Source organism: Sorex fumeus, unplaced genomic scaffold (genome assembly GCF_029834395.1).
Source record: "Sorex fumeus unplaced genomic scaffold, SorFum_2.1 ptg000026l, whole genome shotgun sequence".
Taxonomy (NCBI): Eukaryota; Metazoa; Chordata; class Mammalia; order Eulipotyphla; family Soricidae; genus Sorex; species Sorex fumeus.
The window spans coordinates 7397868-7419432 of record NW_026606083.1 but is presented as its reverse complement, the minus strand read 5'-3'; the positions used below and the strand labels follow the sequence as shown (position 1 = coordinate 7419432).

General features: G+C 52.5%; 1 protein-coding gene across 1 annotated transcript; it reads left to right on the top strand.

The window, feature by feature from the left end:
• The first annotated feature begins 12418 nt into the window (after positions 1-12418).
• Positions 12419-21232, top strand: TUBAL3 (tubulin alpha like 3). The gene is made up of 5 exons (XM_056114576.1): positions 12419-12437; positions 18175-18320; positions 18467-18686; positions 19774-19922; positions 20288-21232. Exons 1-5 carry the CDS (start codon positions 12419-12421, stop codon positions 21230-21232), a joined length of 1479 nt encoding a protein of 492 aa, XP_055970551.1.
• The last annotated feature ends 333 nt before the right edge of the window (positions 21233-21565 follow it).

The window sequence follows — 21565 nt, the reverse complement described above, 5'->3', positions numbered from 1 at the left end:
GTGCTGCCACACAATCCAAAGACGCAGTCTCCCTCTAAGCAAAGTCAAGTGAGCATTCTTCCTCTTCTAATAATGAGGAGGCAACATACCAACAGGAAGAAAACATTTTTATCACCAGAGATGGGAGTTCAGGCAGAGAAATTCCTGCATAAACAGACAATTAAAATAATCCTTTTTCTCTTGGTCTCCCCATCAATTTAGTTACTTTCCCACAACTGTTTCTCTTTATTTAACCAAGTATGTAGCCACTTAGGCATGACACTTCTTGGGGGCTTTATTTTCTAGGGAGCTCCTTGTACATGGCAGAAATGAATTATTTTCTCCCTTTATTCTTTTTCTATAGTTTCAATTCTAATGACCAGTAAAAGACCCTAAGACAGTGAAAGAAAAGCTGTGTTGTGTCCTCTATCCCTGAGGATAGTAATAGGCATTGTTGCTTACAGTACCAGGAAAAGTCAGGATGATCCAATTAAACAATATTTGGCTATGGCTGATCTCTGGAAAGTATTTCAATTCCAATATGCAACATGCACATACTGTAGTTTAACATAATATTATATTCTACATAATATACATAATAAAAGTATGTAATAGGATAATATGTATCAACAAGTCTCACAATGGAGATGTTACTGGTGCCCACTCATGTGAATGGATGAACAATGGGAGGACAGTGCTAACAATGCTAATAGAATAATATATTACAGTTTTGTAAAGTAAAGGCCCTCCCGTTGATCATCGATTTGCTCGAGCGGGCCCAGTAACGTCTCCATTGGAGATTTTGTTGTTACTGTGTTTGGCATATCGAATACGTCACGGGGAGCTTGCCTGGCTCTGCCGTGCGGGCGAGATACTCTCGGTAGCTTGCTGGGCTCTCCGAGAGGGGCGGAGGAATCGAACTCGGGTCGGCCATGTTGGCTGCATGCAAGGCAAACGCCCTACCGCTGTGCTATCACCACAGCGGTAGGGCGTTCGCCTTACAAGCGGCCAACATGGCCGACCCGAGTTCGATTCCTCCGCCCCTCTCGGAGAGCCCGGCAAGCTACTGAGAGTATTCGATATGCCAGACACAGTAACAACAAAGTCTCCAATGGAGACGTTACTGGGCCCGCTCGAGCAAACCGACGATCAACGGGAGGGCCTTTACCTTTTACCTATTACAGTTTTAATAATGTAAACATGAAGAATAGAAGTATATGCACTATATTTTGACTTGTTGCACTAGATTTTAAGCTGTTAATTGTATGAGATTTACCAGATGAAAAGGATGAAATCAATATATTACAGTGTCTAGGGGTAGTTAGACTTTTGGTATTATATTTAAAAACTTTATTGTGTTTCACAGTTTCAAAAAATAGTGAGGTACTGAACTTGCATTTTTTTAAATGTCACAAGGAGAAAATGGGTAAGAAATTAGGGAGTATGAGGCCTTTTGTTGAGAACCGCCTCTATTCCTCCTTACTCTATCCTCCCCCAGTTACAGCACAAATTGTTTCTTTGAGCCCCAGAGAGACACGTCCTCTGTACAGTTAAGTGCCCCTTCAGCCAGAGCTCCATAGAGTGCACTGTTTAGATTAAACTGTGTGAAATCACTGATATTTGGTCTTTTTACCTATATCTTCAGTTCATCATTTCTACTTCGCTGCAGAGATCTGCAGGGCGTAGAGTTTGTTCTCAGTTTTTCAGGTCCTGAAGCTATTTTATGGTGTAATTAGAAGTTGCCGGACCTTTGGAAACTTAATTCCCAAAGTGGTTCCCTATCAAGGGTATTTGTCAATGGGAGCTTCTTCACCAGCGCTCTTTCTTCCCAGCGACCAGGATGCTGTCGCTTTCTACAATCAGTTGTTTTCGAAGTCCAGACACGTGTGCGCTTACTACTTTGTTCAGTCATTAGCAGTCATTTCTTGAATCCAAACTACATAATGTCTGTAGATTTTATTTAGGGAAACAATATTTTTGGGTTTTGAGCCACTCACAGCTGTGCTCAGGGCTTGTTTTAGGACTACCCCCTGAACATAGAACTCTGGAGGATCATGGGAGACCATATAGGGTGCCAGGAATTGAATCCTGGTTGGTTGCATGCAAGGCAGGCTCCCTACCTCTGTACTCTTACAATGTTTTATTATTTAGGGAAACAATAAATAGAAGATGAAGTTTTATCAGAAAATTGTAGGGTGCCATAAAGAGAAAGTGGAACTGTTCTGAGGCTAATCATTTAAGACATGGAAAAGTCTAGACAAGTGTAGTGATTCTGTCAGAGATAGGCTTTCTGATGTCTGAATATCCCTACCTCCAAATTCAGTGTCTTACTCTGCCTGGAAGAGTATCATATACACTGGAATTTGTCTTACACCACCGATAATAAGGTCATTTTTACAGTTAGCTGATTATCCATCTACCTATCATCTATTTACTATATTAGTTTCCTTTCAGATATGTATCTTGGTGAGAGAAAAGTGTTTCTTTTGGGGGGGGGTGTTAGAGTGTTAGCTATTGGGTTTAAGGAGTTAATTTAATGTATGATGAAGAAGTGCATGACTGTCTGTTATTGTCAGCAGTAACAGACATATTTCTCTCATGCTAAGAGAACCTTGAATGCTAAGGATGCTGCATTTTGTCAGAAAAGGGGAAGAGGATGGAGGAGGGAAGGGGAAGGATGTGACAACTGGGGCTGTGACTTTCTCTGAGTGTGACTGACAGTGGACACTCAGTCAGGTCAACCCCAAAGAATCATAAAGCCTTGGTATTCTAGTGGAGGGAAGAACTTTCTGCTTGCAAAGAATTCCTTGTTTAGGTTTTTTCCTCATTACTTTGCCAGTGAATGAACTGACTAGCCTTATTAAAAAATGCTGAATAATGAAACTTTGAGAATAAAGAAAACCCTGACTCTAAGCACCAGACTTTCATGCTTACAGAGTTTCCTGCTGCTTTCAGATATGTTTCCTTTCAGATATGTATCTTGGTGGTATTGTTTGTCGTTTGTATAGTGAGGGATAAGCCAGAGGTTGGATTCCTTCCCCTGTTTCAACCCCTTTCACTCTCCCCTCTCTGTTTCTTTCTCTCTTCCCGTGTCCCATCTCTTTCGTCCTGTCGTTATCTGTATATACTCTTAGCTAATTTGTTAATGGAATGTGCATAGTTCTGGACACTTAAATGTACACATTCGCATGCATGGAGCAAGGGAGTAATCAATGATTAAGGGACTTACTACCAATAATTGCTTCATGTTAAGATTGCGGGGCTATAAAACTTGGAGCTGGGAGAGCAAATGGGAAATTCTTGGATAAGAACAAAAACTGAAGCTGCCTTTGTCTTTCAGGACTTTCTTTTTCTTGGATACACTTCTTCCCTGTGATCAAGGGTAACTAATCTTTACTGAAGATCAACTGATTGCCTCTGTTAACTGTTTCTAACAAATATCCTGGGGCAGGAATCAGGGCTAGTGTTTGCTGCAGTAACTGGGCACTATACCCTCATGAAAATGATAAAGAAAAACTGACCGTGATCCTAGATCTTCAGTCTGGAAATTCCAATGATGAATACTCAGGAAACAATTTTTTCCCCCTCCGACAAGACTATTTCAAGGAAAACCAGAATTATAACCAAAAATTAAGATGCATTTCTTAAATTATAGATTTTTTTCTCAATTTTTTTTAATTGAATCACAGTGATATACACAGTTACAAAGTTGTTCATGATTGGGTTTTAGTCATATCATGTTCCAACACCTGTCCCTTGACCAGTGTACATTTCCCACCACCTATGGTCCCAGTCTCTCTCACCCCACCCCGCCTGCCTCTGTGCCAAGCACTTTTCTTTTGTTCTCTATCTCTAATTGTAGAGATTTTTCTAAGTATCTCCTCATTCCTTTGCAAATGTAAGTTAATCATAATTCTATATGAGGTTGAGAACTTTAAAAAAGGTAATGAAAAGTCTGAGTGTATTAGTAACTCAGAAATGAGATACTCAAATAATCTAATTTTCCCTTGTCTGTGATAGAAAATACCAAGGGCCAATGGGAGAAATTTAACACAGCAATAAAATAATGAACACTCTAGATTTATCCAGTGGAACTCACTGGATTTTCTGTTCATTACATAGAACACTTCAAGACCTTGGCAATAGGGGGAACTATGGGCAGTGAGATGCAGATAGGATTGACTTGATAAAACTCAGTGTGGAGACAAGAAGAGCTAAGGATACATTCAGGAGAACACGCTCCTCTCCCCCTCTCCCAGGCAGAGCCAACAGGTTAAAGCAGCGCAGGCTCCCAGTAGCTGGAGATGCAGAGCCAGAGCCCAGGAAGCCAGATGTTCCAGGATGTGGGGCAGCACCAGTGCAGAACAGAAACCACACTCTGGGGGGTGCTCTTTCCAACCCTCCCCTCTTTCCCATTGGAGTCTGTGGGAAGGAGCGTCTGCTGGACAACAGGGCTCTGACACAAGCCAGGAATAAAGGACTAAACTCTGGAAGATTAAGGAAGAGCTTCCCTGTGTGTGAGGGAGACATCCTAGCATGGGGGACTCAGGCATACCAGGGCAGGTTCTATAAACAGAAAGAGGAGGAGAGACCAAAGTGGGCACAAAATAAGGATACATCAAACTGTCCCATCACATAAAGTAAACAACATTCTGAAGACAGCAGGGCAGAGCCCACCCCAGGAAGGCAAGCTGGGGAGCCTAGAGCACTAGCTTGGCAGGTCTGCAGAGTGCAGTATGGAGAGCAAGGAAGGTTGGTGTGGGGGAGGAGGATGAGGGGCAGAATGGAAAGTTCCCACCTGTGTCTCACAGGAAATTCAGGACTGAGAACAGGAAGTTAGGCAGTGTGGAGAGCTGAGAATAATCAAGGGAACAGACAGCCTGGAGTCAGGAAAAACTGTGACTTGAGAAGTGAAACTATCAGTTTGGATGGTTGGTGTAAAAATGTATTTTGAAAATATTCTGGCACTTAAATTTTATATATCATTTTGGAAGCAATGACCATGAGGGTGGAAATTAAAAAAGGAATTGAAATGTGAATATATGCGCGTGTGTGTGTGTGTGTGTGTGTGTGTGTGTGTGTGTGTTTTAGGGAGCAAATATTAAATGTGTACAGCACAACTGTAGGGCGTTTGCCTTGCACGCAGCCAACATGGCCGAACCGAGTTCGATTCCTCCGCCCCTCTTGGAGAGCCCGGCAAGCTACCTAGAGTATCTCGCCCGCACGGCAGAGCCTGGCAAGCTCCCAGTGACGTATTCGATATGCCAGACACAGTAACAGCAAAGTCTCCAATGGAGACGTTACTGGGCCCACTCGAGCAAATCGATGAACAATGGGAGGACAGTGCTACATATTAGCATATAACTACATAAGCATTTAATTTTTTTGTTATAGTATGTTGCATTAAGTTTTATTTTATATTAGTATCTCATTATGGTAATTATGACTTACCTATTTTAATAAAACTTTTAAAAAAGGGGCTGGAACTATAGTACAGTGAATAGGGTATTTGCCTTGCGTGTGGCCGACCTAGGTTTGATCCCCGGCATCAAATATGGACCCCTGAGCACTCTAGGAGAAACTTCTAAATGCAGAGGCTGGAGCAGCCCCTGAGTATCACTGGGTGTGACCCCAAAAGACAACAAAAAAATCTTTTTTTTTTTAGCCTTTTGGGTCACACTGGCTATGCTCAGGGGCTATTGCTCACTCTGCACTCAGGAATCACTACTGCCAGTGCTCGGGGGACCATATGGGATGCTGGGGTCCGAACCTGGAGAGGCTATGTGCAAGGTAAACGCCCTGCCCACTGTACTATCGCTCCAGCCCCAACAAAAAACTTTTTTTTTTTTACTTTTTTAAAAATTTTTTATTAGTGAAACACCATGAGGTACAGTTGTAGATTTACAAATTTTTGTGCTTGGGTTTTGTTTATACAATGATCAAATACCCATCCCTCCACCAGTGCCCATTTTCCACCTCCATGGATAATATCCCTCCCCCCCACCCCCCCACCCCATCCTGCCACTGTGGCAGGGCATTCCCCCCTGTTCTCTCTCTCCTTTTGGGTGTTGTGGTCAGCAAAAGAGGCATTGAGTGGAACAAAAAACTTTTAAAGAAATTCTGTGCTAATATATTTTTGGTGTTTACATGAAATAGGTAAGGCTTACTTCTGTCAATTTTCCTTCATACACTTTAAACAAACATGGTGTTTGCAAAGTTGTTCATGATGATTTGTTCCAGGCATTCAATATTCCAACCCCAATCCCACCACGACTGTCACCTTCCCTCCACCACTGTCCCCATTTTCCCAACTACTCCACAAGCCTGCCCCCATAACAGGCCCACAGTAATTTATTTATTTATTTCATATTGCTTGTTGTCAACAAATTGCTAATAGAATGATCAAAATTTATTTCCTTAGAAGAAAATTAATGTAAATTGTTGCCTCTCACCAAGGAGTCCTTGCATGAGGGATTACTAAGAGGCTGTTACATAAGCCTCCTGTGCTAGTTTAGTTAGTCGAGACTGGTTGCTTTCTATGTTACAGCCCATCCAATTTGGCGTGCTTCTACTGGTTTATCAGTGTTGTAGAGCTTGGAGATGTTGTGCCAGGGCTTCTGGAATTACACAGAGGTGGAGGGAAAGGAAGCCCATCCCAACTTGGAGAAAGCCTGGAGATTTCAGTCATGAAGACCAGTGTATCTGAATTTTTCAGCAGGCTAATTTCTGGGTGTGGCCTGGTCCCAAGACAGTGGAATCTGGCCAGAGGACTGGAGGTGATTTTGCAGTGTCACATAAAAATTTAAGAGTCACCACTGAAAATACTAAAAAAAGTTTTGCAACATATATAGCTAGACAAGAAGCTGTGGTACAAGGAAAAATTACTCTATCAAAAAGGAGGGAAGTGAAAGAAGAAAAAAACAAGTCAGTTGAAAGCATAAAGTAAGGTGTCAGAATAAGCCCACTACATTGCAAATAATAGTAAATGTCAGTGAATTACATTTTCCTTCAAGAACTAAGACTTTTACCATTTTAAATAGAGACACACACACACACACTCATAACAAACTTAGACATCAGCAAGTGGACTGTCATCCCAGTGGTAGGACATGGGAAGCCATCTGGGCCACCAGCAATCACTTATCACTTATCACTTAATCACTTAATCCCTGTTATTCATCGATTTATTCGAGCGGGTGCCAGTAACGTCTCCATTCATCCCGGTTGCGTGCTAGCGTAGCCCAATGGTATCTGTTCGTTCTAGGAACATGCAGAGCCTCAAACCGATCATTTAGGGTCTTGACGAAGAAGTCTGACCATCTTATAGGTGGGCGTCCACGTGATCTTTTGATGTCCCGTGGAGTCCAATCAGTAATGGTTCTAGTCCAGCAGTTGTCTGTAAACCTCATTACGTGTCCAGCCCATCTGATTTTTGATGTCTTGGCAAATGAGACAGTGTCCCTGATTCTTGAGCGTTGACGAAGATCAGAACTCCGGATTCTATCTCTCATTTGAGTGAATCGTGATATTCCAAGCATAGTTCTTTCGATTCCTCTTTGAGAGACCCGAATAGCGTTCTCATCCTGTTTTCGTAGGGTCCAGGTCTCTGAGGCATATGTTAATGCAGGAAGAATAGTGGAATCAAAGAGATGTGCTCGTAGCTGGAGGTTCTTTGTCCTTTTAGTTATTTCTTCAATGCTCTTGAAGGCATTCCAAGCCGCTCTCTTCCTCCTGCGCAACTCAGGTGCCAGGTCATTCATCATGTTGATTTCTCGACCTAGGTATATATAACTGTTGCATTCGGAGATGGTGGTTCCGTTGAGAGCGAATGGAGCGTCAGGAACAAGGCTGTTTCTCATAAACATTGTCTTCGTAAGATTCAGCTGTAGTCCGACCTTTCCACATTCACGGTCAAAGTCATTCAGCATTTGTGCCGCTTGGCTGATGTTTGGTGTTATTAGAACGATGTCATCAGCAAAGCGGAGGTGGTGTAGTTGCCGACCATCTATCTTCACTCCCATGTTTTCCCATTCCAGTCGTCGCATGATGTTCTCGAGGGTGGCACTGAAGAGTGTTGGTGAAATGGTATCACCCTGCCGAACCCCTCTCTTGATATGGATGATTACTTCTTTGTAGAATGGTGAGATCTTGGTAGTGAATCCGCAATAGAGTTCACGAAGGATCCTGATGTATTGAGTTTGTACGCCCTGATTGGCTAGGGCTTCCATGACCGCTTCCGTCTCAACAGAATCAAAGGCCTTCTTTAAATCAATGAACGTTAGACAGAGCGGCATCTTGAACTCCCGAGAAACCTCAATGAGCTTGGTTATTGTGTGGATATGGTCGATGGTACTGAATCCTTTTCGGAATCCAGCTTGTTCACATGGTTGTCCTTCATCTAGTGTTCTGCTAATCCTATTCAGGATGACTCGAGTGAATAGTTTGTAGATGACAGACAATAGGCAGATTGGGCGATAGTTGCCAATGTCGTGGATGTCTCCTTTCTTGTATAGTAGTACAGTCCTGCTGGTTTTCCATTGGGATGGAACCTTGCATTCAGACAGGTAGCATGTGAAGAGTCGAGCCAATGTATTGATGAGTACTGATGGTAAGTTCTTCAGGTGTTCAGGTCTGATCTTGTCTGGGCCAGGTGCTCTTTGTTTCTTTACCGACGAGATGGCATGTTGGATTTCGGAAGGGAGAACATTGGGAATGACATATCCATCATGTGGTATGTGGTATGTGGGCAAGTGGATGTGGCTATTAAAGAGATCTGAGTAGAAGTCATGAATAATCTTCTCCATTGCCCTTCTGGAAGATGTGATAGATCCATCATGATGTCGGAGGGCAGTCATCTTGGTTTTGTAGTTGGTGAAGGACAGGCGGGCATTACGAATGTTTTTCCCAGCTTCTGCTGCATCTACCAGTACTGCTGCTCTCCTGTTTTTGAGGTCATCCTTGATGGCTTCTCTGCACTGTTTTGCCAGTTCGGATGTTCGCTTGTGGTTGCCTGAGGCATGTGCCAAGCCATGTTGGCGAATAAGTTCAAGAGTGTTCGAAGAAAGACGGTTTTTTGTGGTTATCTCTCTCTTGGCATTCCTTGCACAATCATGGAGGTGCTGAATCATTCGATCGTATTCCTCATCAATGTTGTCAATGACGACATCTTCCCATGTTGCCGCAACAGAGCCAAAGAGCCCCCAGTTGGTGGTTGTTCTGGGAGTCCTCTTCTTAAACCTTGCATTCTTTTCTCCTCGTTCTGTGAGGTAGAATTTTGCATAAAGAAGACGGTGGTCTGATCCCGTTTGGAATTTTGGGACAACAGCAACATCGGTTAGGCAAAACCGCCGATTGAATATGATGTGGTCTATTTCATTGTGGAACCGTCCATCGGGAGACTCCCATGTCCAACGTTTAGATTCAGCCTTTTGGAATTGTGAGTTACCATGGAAGGTTTTGGTTGACATGATGAACTCAGACAGTCTGTCACCCTGTTCGTTCCATTCCAGACCATGGGTTCCGATGTGGAGTTCATTGACTGATCTTCTTGGTCCTATCTTGGCATTAAAATCACCGACAATGATCTTGTAGAAGGTGTGATCTTCTTTATAGAACTTCTCCAGCTCCATGTAGAATTTCTCAGTTTCTCTTTCACCATAACTGGATGTTGGTGCATAGACAACAAAGATAGAAACTGCCGGTAGTGAGCCACATTTATTCAAGTGTAATCGTCCAATTCGGGTTGTTAGGCATTCGAATGAATCAATGCTCGTGACTAAGTTTGTGTTGACAAGGATACTGACACCATCGACGCCTCTTTTATCACATGTTCCAAGGAACAGTTCTTCTCCAGTGTCGAAAACAGCATGATGGGATTGATGTCTTCTCGTTTCGGTCAGACCAATGATGTCGTACTTGATTTTTCGCGCTTGTACCATAAGGTCTTCAATGGATGCAGCAGATGCCAGCGTACGAGCATTGAAAGTACAGACAATCATTTTTGTTTTTCTGCCTTTTGGCAGCCTATGTCTGCCTTGGTGTTTTATCAGCCTCTCCTTCCATATCCTTCTCGACTCTGCATATTCAGGGTTAGGGAAATGAGATCCATTTATTATTGGATTTGGCATATCAATATGGTCTATTTGGCATAGACCACGGATAGCTTGCCAGGCTCTGCCGTGCGGGTTGGATATTTAAGGTACCCTGAAAATTTGCCACCAGCAAATAAAACAAAAATGTGAAGATACAAAAGAACATGTTGAAAACATGGCCGAATCAAAGATGATAGTAAAGACACACTGGCCTCCACAAGAATTCTTGCAGAGTTGAATAACATCTCAACCCTGTAATCTCTAAGAAGGGCCAGGGCTTGGGGCTAGCTACCTTATCTTACCTTGTGTTTTTCCTGTGTCCATACTCTTGTTTTCCTGCTCTCTTTCTGGTTTTCTCTCGAACGACGACATATTTTCTGAGCATGATAGTGATGTTTTCATTAATCAACACGCAGGTTGATTCTTCAGGAACCTGAGTTTGCATCTGTCACCCCATGCTCTGCACTGAGAAGAATGGAGTAACATATCATGGCTATGCATCCCCATCCAGCAGGCCGGGGATAAACACCTCCTGGGACCCCCAGGCACGAGGTGACATCACTTGATCACTTGACTTCCCCTTAATCATCGATTTGCTCGAGCAGGTGCCAGTGACGTCTCTATTTGTCCCTGCCATGTGCTAGTGTAGCCCAATGGCGTCTGTTCGTTCTAGGAACATGAAGAGCCTCAAACCGATCGTTCATGATCTTGATGAAGAAATCTGACCATCTGGTAGGTGGGTGGCCACGCTGTCTTTTGACATCCTGTGGAATCCAGTCGGTAACGGCTCTAGTACAGCAGTCATCTCTAAATCTCATTACGTGACAAGCCCATCTGATTTTTGACGCCTTGGCAAACGAGACAGCGTCCCTGATTCTTGATGGTCAACGAAGGTGGAAACTCCGGATTCTTTCTCTCATTTGAGTGAAACGTGATACTCCAAGCTTAGCTCTTTCAATTCCTCTTTGGGAGACCTGAATAGCGTTCTCATCCTGTTTGCGTAGGGCCCAGGTCTCTGAAGCGTATGTTAATACAAGAAGAACAGTGGAATTATGACGAGGTGACATGGGGGCAGCATTGTGGGCCCCGGTAGGATTGAACATTGGACATTCAAAAGGTAAAGGAAATTTTACCATAAGTTCCTTTCCCCATCAATTCCTAGATCCTTTTCACCAGATCATTAAAAAAAAGGCATTTGTAATCTTTGTCTGAGGCAGATGTTGGCAGTGGGTACCTGTCTCTGGACCACCTTGGCACGTTGGTCTCAGGTGCTCCCGGCCTCCCTGCAGGCAGAGAAGCCGAGAGGAGGTCAGGAGGAGACTGTGCTCCTGGGAGTGGAACATCCGTGCCAGGTGGGGTCACTTCCTGCCCCGTGACACAGCTGCCGACCTGAGGCTGCTCGTCACACCCGCGGGCAGAGGGCCGCTGTGATCAGCATGGTGAGTGCTCGGGGCACCCTTACTTGTTGACAGCTGGGCTTGGGTGTGGCAGCTAATTTTCCTCCTTCTTTTTGGGCCCTGTCCCCAGCAAACATTTCTCTGTTCTTCCTCAGAGATGAAGCCATGGAAGAGGTTCTATCTTCTTCCCTACAGTGAATCTGTGTGGCTAGAGCTTTTCTACCTCACTGTACTCGAGCTGCATGGGGGCGTGCGTGTATGTGTGTGTGAGTGTGTTTGTGTGTGTGTGTATGTGTGTGTGTGTAGGGGGGACATTCCCCATTCCTACCTGTCCATTTCTGCCTTTCACTTCTGAACTGAAGCCACGGGACAGGACTGGAATTGTCATTCCCAGCGCCTTCTCGTTTCTCTGGTTCCTCCCCACAGACCAGCTCCTTCCCCTTCCCTTTGGCTGCTCGGGTTTCTGGGGACTTCGACCCAGGGCTGCTGGCTACACTCACAGAAGCTGCAAGGCCAAGGGCTGACTCTGTGCTCTGAAGAAACGGTGCTATGTCCGCGGCGTGGAGCGGAGCAGAGTCACACAGTTCTATCTGGGGGCCTCTGTGAGGGTCCCTCCCCCTGGGGTTGTCGGCTGTTTAGAGTGTAGACACTTCAGCTCTGGACCTGCAAGCAGCCTTCAAGCAGCCTCCCGTCTTCCCTGAGATTGTCGCTGCAGCACGCTTGGCCTGTCAGGCGCGTCCTCTTCCCAAAGCGTCTGCTCCGGATGGGGCACAGAAGTGCTCTTGGTGCAGCGCTGCAGGTGGACCTAGGGCTTCCGGCTGTGATGGAGTCTGGTGAGGTGGTGCCAGGGCAGGAAGTGGGCTCAGGGAACATGGATGGTTGCTGCATTATTTCTCACACTGTCTGTGTGGCTGCAATGCAGATTTAGCTCAGAATACTACATCTGATGCCATGGACGTCTGTAACTCTGGTAAGCTCTGTAGCATCTTGGAACCGGCCATGGCCCATCATGAATGTCCCAGCCGCACGCCCCCCTCTCCTTCTCTTCCTTCCCAACTGCTGTTGTGTTTGCAACCTTTATCCTCACCGTGATCTGCTTGCTTTGAGACAGGTAGGGAAGTTGGGCTGGCGGGAAAGAGTATCATCAGGAAGGCAAGTGTGACGGATATTGTCCCTGGGAGTTGGGGAAGGAGGAAAGGCCTGGGGAGGATGTGGAGCAGACAGCCTCTGTTCAGAGAGCCGCGGCCGAGATAGGGCTCCCGCTCAGCTGCTTCTCACGCCGGGCTGTCCTCCTTTCTCCTCCTTTGGAAGGCATCTGAGCCTGTGGGTCCAGGACATGCACAGGGTTGCCAGGGTGGTCTGAGGGCGATGGGAGTGACGACTCCGCCTTGGTGAAAATCACAAGCAAGGACAGCCTGCAGTCCAGAGGGGTGTCGGAGAGAAAGGGATGCATGTGAGTTGAAAGCAGCCCCCCCCGGACAGCTGCACAGTGGAGGGCAGCCCTCTGGTGGGGAGGCAGCGAGTGGCAGGAGTACTGCTGAGGGCTGTCCGCGTTGGCTGAGGAGCCAGCACTGTGGCACACACAGCAGAGCCCACACACACAGCAGGGCCCGCACACACAGCAGGGCCCGCACACACAGCAGGGCTCTCACACACAGCAGAACCATCTTCCCAGCAGGCTATAGCTCCGAAGGCAGAGGGTGTTTTGCCCCTGGAATGCAACGCCAAAGTCCAAGGGGCAGAGTCCATGCCAGATTGTCCTGTGGGGAGTGGCAGCAGAGGTGATGGCTGGGGGCACCCAGGCCTGGCCTGGGAGGGCGCCCTGACTCAGAAAATGCCCCGTCCAGCGCCAACCGAGCACCCACTCCGTGCACACCCAGAGTGTCGGACCTGCCCTCACTGGTCCTTTCAGGGCTCAGAATTTGCCTCCTAGCCCTCAGCTGATTAGAAATTTAGGCCTGTTTTAATCAGGATAATCAGGAATCAAGTTATTAACCTTTAGAAAATGGTGATTTCAAGAGGTGTGGGACGTGGAGACTAATGGAGCGTCTTAGAGTTTCTTACTGGTTTGTCTTTGGGTCACTCAGGTGGTGCTCAGAGATCACTGTTGGCAGGGATGGGGTGGGGGACGCATGGGGTAACCCAGTTCAACTATGCGAAAGGCCAGGGCCTCCACCTGTAATTTCTCCCTGGCCCTGGAAAGCAAGCATGGAAATAAGACTAAAGCCCCTCTATATCCAGACACCACTGACTAATGGTCGGACACACTTGAAAGGCTTTTCTGTGTTTAATTGGAAAATGTGTTTGACCATGTGCTCATATGTAATCATGCTCTGACCCCGTGGCCGTTACAGCGGGTACCTGCAGGCTCTGCCTTCCAGTGGGCATCTGTGGGCTCTGGCTCCCAGTAGGCACCTGTGGGCTCTGCCTTCCAGTGGACACCTGTGGCTTTGACTTCCAGCGGACACCTGTGGCTCTGGCTCCCAGCAAACACCTGTGGCTCTGCCTTCCAGTGGGCACCTGTGGGCTGTGGCTCCCAGTGGGCACCTGTGGGCTCTGCCTTCCAGTGGGCACCTGTGGGATCTGCCTTCCAGTGGGCACCTGTGGCTCTGGCTCCCAGCGGGCACCTGTGGGCTCTGCCTTCCAGTGGGCACCTGTGGCTCTGCCTTTCAGTGGCACTTGTGGGCTCTGGCTCCCAGCGGGCACTTGCGGGCTCTGCCTTCCAGTGGGCACCTGTGGCTCTGACTTCCAGTGGGCACCCGTGGGCTCTGCCTTCCAGTGGGCACCTGTGGCTCTGACTTTCAGTGGCATTTGTGGGCTCTGGCTCCCAGCGGGCACTTGCGGGCTCTGCCTTCCAGTGGGCACCTGTGGCTCTGGCTTCCAGTGGGCACCTGTGGGCTGTGGCTCCCAGTGGGCACCTGTGGGCTCTGCCTTCCAGTGGGCACCTGTGGCTCTGACTTCCAGTGGGCATCTGCGGGTTGTGGCTCCCAGCGGGCACCTGTGGGCTCTGCCTTCCAGTGGGCACCTGTGGCTCTGCCTTTCAGTGGCACTTGTGGGCTCTGGCTCCCAGCGGGCACTTGCGGGCTCTGCCTTCCAGTGGGCACCTGTGGCTCTGCCTTCCAGCGGGCACTTGCGGGCTCTGCCTTCCAGTGGGCACCTGTGGCTCTGGCTTCCAGTGGGCACCTGTGGCTCTGACTTCCAGTGGCACTTGTGGGCTCTGGCTCCCAGCGGGCACTTGCGGGCTCTGCCTTCCAGTGGGCACCTGTGGCTCTGGCTTCCAGTGGGCACCTGTGGGCTGTGGCTCCCAGTGGGCACCTGTGGGCTCTGGCTTCCAGTGGGCACCTGTGGCTCTGACTTCCAGTGGGCACCCGTGGGCTCTGCCTTCCAGTGGGCACCTGTGGCTCTGACTTTCAGTGGCACTTGTGGGCTCTGGCTCCCAGCGGGCACTTGCGGGCTCTGCCTTCCAGTGGGCACCTGTGGCTCTGGCTTCCAGTGGGCACCTGTGGGCTGTGGCTCCCAGTGGGCACCTGTGGGCTCTGCCTTCCAGTGGGCACCTGTGGCTCTGACTTCCAGTGGGCATCTGCGGGTTGTGGCTCCCAGCGGGCACCTGTGGGCTCTGCCTTCCAGTGGGCACCTGTGGCTCTGCCTTTCAGTGGCACTTGTGGGCTCTGGCTCCCAGCGGGCACTTGCGGGCTCTGCCTTCCAGTGGGCACCTGTGGCTCTGGCTCCCAGTGGGCACTTGCGGGCTCTGCCTTCCAGTGGGCACCTGTGGCTCTGGCTTCCAGTGGGCACCTGTTGGCTGTGGCTCCCAGTGGGCACCTGTGGGCTCTGCCTTCCAGTGGGCATCTGTGGCTCTGCCTTTCAGTGGCACTTGTGGGCTCTGGATCCCAGCGGGCACTTGCGGGCTCTGCCTTCCAGTGGGCATCTGCGGGCTGTGGCTCCCAGCGGGCACCTGTGGGCTCTGCCTTCCAGCAGACACCTGTGGGCTCTGCCTTCCAGTGGGCACCTGTGGCTCTGCCTTTCAGTGGCACTTGTGGGCTTTGGCTCCCAGCGGGCACTTGCGGGCTCTGCCTTCCAGTGGGCACCTGTGGCTCTGGCTTCCAGTGGGCACCTATGGGCTCTGCCTTCCAGTGGGCACCTGTGGCTCTGACTTCCAGTGGACATCTGCGGGCTGTGGCTCCCAGCGGGCACTTGCGGGCTCTGCCTTCCAGTGGGCACCTGTGGCTCTGCCTTTCAGTGGCACTTGTGGGCTCTGGTTCCCAGCGGGCACTTGCGGGCTCTGCCTTCCAGTGGGCACCTGTGGCTCTGGCTCCCAGTGGGCACCTGTGGGCTCTGCCTTCCAGTGGGCATCTGTGGCTCTGCCTTTCAGTGGCACTTGTGGGCTCTGGCTCCCAGCGGGCACTTGTGGGCTCTGCCTTCCAGTGGGCATCTGCGGGCTGTGACTCCCAGCGGGCACCTGTGGGCTCTGCCTTCCAGCAGGCACCTGTGGGCTCTGCCTTCCAGTGGGCACCTGTGGCTCTGCCTTTCAGTGGCACTTGTGGGCTCTGGCTCCCAGCGGGCACTTGCGGGCTCTGCCTTCCAGTGGGCACCTGTGGCTCTGGTTTCCAGTGGGCACCCGTGGGCTCTGCCTTCCAGTGGGCACCTGTGGCTCTGGTTCCCAGCGGGCTCCTGTCAGCTCTGCCTTCTAGTGGGCACCTGTGGCTCTGCCTTCCAGTGGCCACTTGTGGGCTCTGGTTCCCAGCGGGCACTTGCGGGCTCTGCCTTCCAGTGGGCACCTGTGGCTCTGGCTCCCAGCGGGCACTTGCGGGCTCTGCCTTCCAGTGGGCACCTGTGGCTCTGGCTTCCAGTGGGCACCTGTTGGCTGTGGCTCCTAGTGGGCACCTGTGGGCTCTGCCTTCCAGTGGGCATCTGTGGCTCTGCCTTTCAGTGGCACTTGTGGGCTCTGGCTCCCAGCGGGCACTTGCGGGCTCTGCCTTCCAGTGGGCATCTGCGGGCTGTGGCTCCCAGCGGGCACCTGTGGGCTCTGCCTTCCAGCAGGCACCTGTGGGCTCTGCCTTCCAGTGGGCACCTGTGGCTCTGCCTTTCAGTGGCACTTGTGGGCTCTGGTTCCCAGCAGGCACTTGCGGGCTCTGCCTTCCAGTGGGCACCTGTGGCTCTGACTCCCAGCGGGCACTTGCGGGCTCTGCCTTCCAGTGGGCACCTGTGGCTCTGGCTTCCAGTGGGTACCTGTTGGCTGTGGCTCCCAGTGGGCACCTGTGGGCTCTGCCTTCCAGTGGGCATCTGTGGCTCTGCCTTTCAGTGGCACTTGTGGGCTCTGGATCCCAGCGGGCACTTGCGGGCTCTGCCTTCCAGTGGGCATCTGCGGGCTGTGACTCCCAGCGGGCACCTGTGGGCTCTGCCTTCCATCAGGCACCTGTGGGCTCTGCCTTCCAGTGGGCACCTGTGACTCTGCCTTTCAGTGGCACTTGTGGGCTCTGGCTCCCAGCGGGCACTTGCGGGCTCTGCCTTCCAGTGGGCACCTGTGGCTCTGGCTTCCAGTGGGCACCTGTGGGCTGTGGCTCCCAGTGGGCACCTGTGGGCTCTGCCTTCCAGTGGGCACCTGTGGCTCTGACTTCCAGTGGACATCTGCGGGCTGTGGCTCCCAGCGGGCACCTGTGGGCTCTGCCTTCCAGTGGGCACCTGTGGCTCTGCCTTCCAGTGGGCACCTGTGGCTCTGCCTTTCAGTGGCACTTGTGGGCTCTGGCTCCCAGCGGGCACTTGCGGGCTCTGCCTTCCAGTGGGCACCTGTGGCTCTGGTTTCCAGTGGGCACCCGTGGGCTCTGCCTTCCAGTGGGCACCTGTGGCTCTGGTTCCCAGCGGGCTCCTGTCAGCTCTGCCTTCTAGTGGGCACCTGTGGCTCTGCCTTCCAGTGGCCACTTGTGGGCTCTGGTTCCCAGCGGGCACTTGCGGGCTCTGCCTTCCAGTGGGCACCTGTGGCTCTGGCTCCCAGCGGGCACTTGCGGGCTCTGCCTTCCAGTGGGCACCTGTGGCTCTGGCTTCCAGTGGGCACCTGTTGGCTGTGGCTCCCAGTGGGCACCTGTGGGCTCTGCCTTCCAGTGGGCATCTGTGGCTCTGCCTTTCAGTGGCACTTGTGGGCTCTGGCTCCCAGCGGGCACTTGCGGGCTCTGCCTTCCAGTGGGCATCTGCGGGCTGTGGCTCCCAGCGGGCACCTGTGGGCTCTGCCTTCCAGCAGGCACCTGTGGGCTCTGCCTTCCAGTGGGCACCTGTGGCTCTGCCTTCCAGTGGGCACCTGTGGCTCTGGCTCCCAGCGGGCACTTGCGGGCTCTGCCTTCCAGTGGGCACCTGTGGCTCTGGCTTCCAGTGGGCACCTGTGGGCTGTGGCTCCCAGTGGGCACCTGTGGGCTCTGCCTTCCAGTGGGCACCTGTGGCTCTGACTTCCAGTGGACATCTGCGGGCTGTGGCTCCCAGTGGGCACCTGTGGGCTCTGCCTTCCAGTGGGCACCTGTGGCTCTGCCTTTCAGTGGTACTTGTGGGCTCTGGCTCCCAGTGGGCACCTGTGGGCTCTGCTTTCCAGTGGGCACCTGTGGCTCTGGTTCCCAGCAGGCACCTGTGGGCTCTGCCTTCTAGTGGGCACCTGTGGCTCTGCCTTCCAGTGGCCACTTGTGGGCTCTGGCTCCCAGCGGGCACTTGCGGGCTCTGCCTTCCAGTGGGCACCTGTGGCTCTGGCTCCCAGTGGGCACCTGTGGGCTGTGGCTCCCAGTGGGCACCTGTGGACTCTGCCTTCCAGCAGGCACCTTTGGGCTCTGCCTTCCAGCGGCACCTGCGGGCTCTGCCTTCCAGCAGGCACCTGTGGGTTGGGGCACTTGTGGCTCTGGTTCCCTGCGGGCACCTGTGCCTCTGGCTCCCAGCAGTCACCTGCAGGCTGTGGCTTCCAGCGGGCACCTGTGGCTCTGGCTTCCAGTGGGCACTGCGGGCGCTGACCCCTGTGCCCTTTTTCAGAGGGAGTGCCTTTCCATTCACATCGGCCAGGCGGGCGTGCAGCTGGGCGAGGCTTGCTGGGAGCTGTACTGCCTGGAGCATGGGATCGGGCCCGACGGCATGCTCGCCGACAGCAGCAGGGATGCCCTGAGCGCCTCGGTGGATACCTTCTTCTGTGAGACGAAAGCTGGGAAGCGAGTGCCCAGAGCGCTCCTGGTGGACCTGGAGCCCACGGTCATCGGTAGGACAGCTCCAGCTTCACGGGCGCCTCACTGGTTCTTAAGTCCTGTCCCAGAGAGGGTTTCTGTGGACACAAGCTAAAAAGTATTCAGAGGGGGGTGGCTACCCCCCTTCTCTAGGGAACAGGACTGGGGGATTTTGTGGCCTGAGGAGGCTTGTGACTGAACTGAGGAGAGGAAGCCACCAGAGCTGAGAGTCTGTGGAGAAGCAGCCGCAGGAGGCTCTGTGCTGAGCATGTTCCCACCAGGTCTGGAGGCCTGGGCAGGGGGCAGCACTCACCTGGTCACTGAGGAGGGCTGAAGGGAGAAGGGAAGCATTGTAGATAATTGTGCCTTAGGTGAGTCAAGGTGGCGCTGCCCCTGGGGGCCTTCACAGGAACCTCCGCAAGAGGGAGAGTGTCTCCAGTAAGGGGCGCCAGGAAGGAAGCCTAGTAGTGTGTGCACCCCACTTCCCTCTTTAGAGATGGAAATGCCCCTGAGTGGCACGAGCCGCATCACCTCAGTGCCCACGCCCACCCGAGGCCCCAAGGCACGGGTTTGGAAGTGGGCTTTGCAGATGTGCATAGAGAGGAGGAGGTCTTTCCAGCTAGGGTGCCTGAGGGCTGAGGTCTGTCCTTCGGACAGAGGCACAACAGGAGGGTCCTGCGACCAGACGGGGGGCCAGGAGAGCCACAGGCCCCAGAGCAGGGGGAGAGGTCTGGAATGTCACAGTGTGTCACTGCGGATGGAGACAGGACCTGTGGGATCAGATTGTGCCACTCACCTGCCTTCACTGACGGCCCCGTGGTGACCCTAGAGGTGCCCACAGGCTGGGGCAGGGCTCTGCCCTTACCTTTACAGGAGCCGCTTAGGCCGTGGCTCTGATGTCCTGTGCCACAGCCTGTGGAGATCCACTTCTCTCTGAAGCCAGTCCCGCGTCCCGTATGATGGGTTGGCGGTAGGATGGGGAAGTTCAGCTGCTCCATGAATGGCGCTTCCATCCTCCCGATGTAGGACGGGGCTCGGAGCTCCAGCTCACCCCTCTCCACGTGAGGGGGAGTCGGGCCGGGCCAGGCCTGGGCCTGGAGTCCTTACTTGCTCTCTCTGCAGACGGGATCCGGACCGGCAAGCTCGGCTCCCTCTTCCACCCTGAGTTGCTCCTCAGCGGGAAGGAGGACGCTGCCAATAACTATGCCCGTGGTCACTACTCGGTGGGATCAGAAGCCATCGACCCAGCACTGGAGAGGATCCGGAAGCTGGCAAGTGGTGGGGTGGGGTCCTGCGCAGGAGACTGGGCCCAGGGGCGCGCCTGGTCCATGGTGTGTTCGCAGGCACTTGTTCTTTGCCTGGTGTGGATGCGGCCTGGCTCTTAGTCGCAGAGGGCAGCTGTTTCTCAGAGCCCCACCACGCTGCCTGCGATGCCTGTGCTCCGAGGACCTGTCCTCCGTGGTCTCTGGGGGCCTGTCCTCCATGGTCTCCAGGGGCCTGTCCTTCATGGTCCTACATGGGCCTGTCCTCTGAGAGTCTGTCCTCTGTGGTCCTTTGTCTGTGGCATGTCCTCTGTGGCCGTGTGCCCTATGTGAAGGTGTGTCCTGGGCCTGACTGCCCCTGCCCTTGCCCACAGGCCGAGCAGTGTGACGGGCTGCAGGGCTTCCTGGCCTTCCGGAGCTTTGGTGGTGGCACCGGCTCCGGCTTCATGTCTCTGCTCATGGAACGGCTGTCGGCTGAGTATGGCAGGAAGACGAAGCTGGAGCTCTCAGTCTACCCGGCGCCAAGGATCTCCACGGCAGTGGTGGAGCCATACAATGCCATCCTCACCACCCACGCCACCCTCGAGTTCTCGGACTGCGCCTTCATGGTGGACAACGAGGCCCTGTATGACATCTGCCACCGGCAGCTGGGCATGGCTCGTCCAACCTATGCCAACATCAACAGGCTGGTGGGACAGGCCGTGGCGGCCATCACTGCACCCCTCAGGTTCGAGGGGCCCCTGAACGTGGACTTCATCGAGTTCCAGACCAACCTGGTCCCCTTCCCTCGGATCCACTTCCCCTTGACCGCCCTGGCACCCCTCGTCTCTGCCGACAAAACCCGGTACGAAGAGCTGTCGGTAGCCAACATCACGGCTGCCTGCTTTGAGGTCCCCCACCAGCTGGTTCAGTGTGACCCCCGGCTCGGGAAGCACATGGCCTGCTGCCTGCTCTACAGGGGGGACGTGGCCCCCAAGCAGGTGAACGCAGCCATCGCCGACATGAAGTCAAGACGCTCCGTCCAGTTCGTTGACTGGTGTCCCACTGGCTTCAAGGTGGGCATCAGCTCCCCAGCGCCCGCTGTGGTGCCTGGCGGGGAGCTGGCCCCAGTGCCGCGGGCCCTGTGCACGCTGAGCAACTCCACAGCCGTGCTGGAGGCCTGGACCCGCCTCAACCACAAGTTTGACCTCATGTTCGCCAAGAGGGCGTTTGTGCACTGGTACCTGCGGGAGGGCATGGAGGAGGCAGAGTTCTGGGAGGCCAGGCATGACCTGGCCACTCTGCAGAGGGACTATGAGGAGGTGGGCCGGAGCTCCTGATGGGGTGGGTGCCTGTGGGCCAGAGGAGGGGGAATCTTGCCCTCAGAATGCCATCCAGGGCGAGGGCAGAGCTCCAGGAGGAGATGGGGCACTTGACTCCACTGACCCGTTGGCCGGGCTCCCCCCGTGCTCCTGGGCCTTGTCCACTGTGTAAGACAGCCCCTCCATCTCCCCCCCAATGGAACCTTCTCAGACCCTTCGGCTACCACCTTGGGGCCCCTCTGCTTGTCAGAATGGGGACTGTCTGGGCACTTTGCTCCTTTTCCAAGTTCCCGTGACAGCCTGGAGGTGTCACTGTCCGAGCGCCACCATAGGGGCAGGGATCCCGAGGGC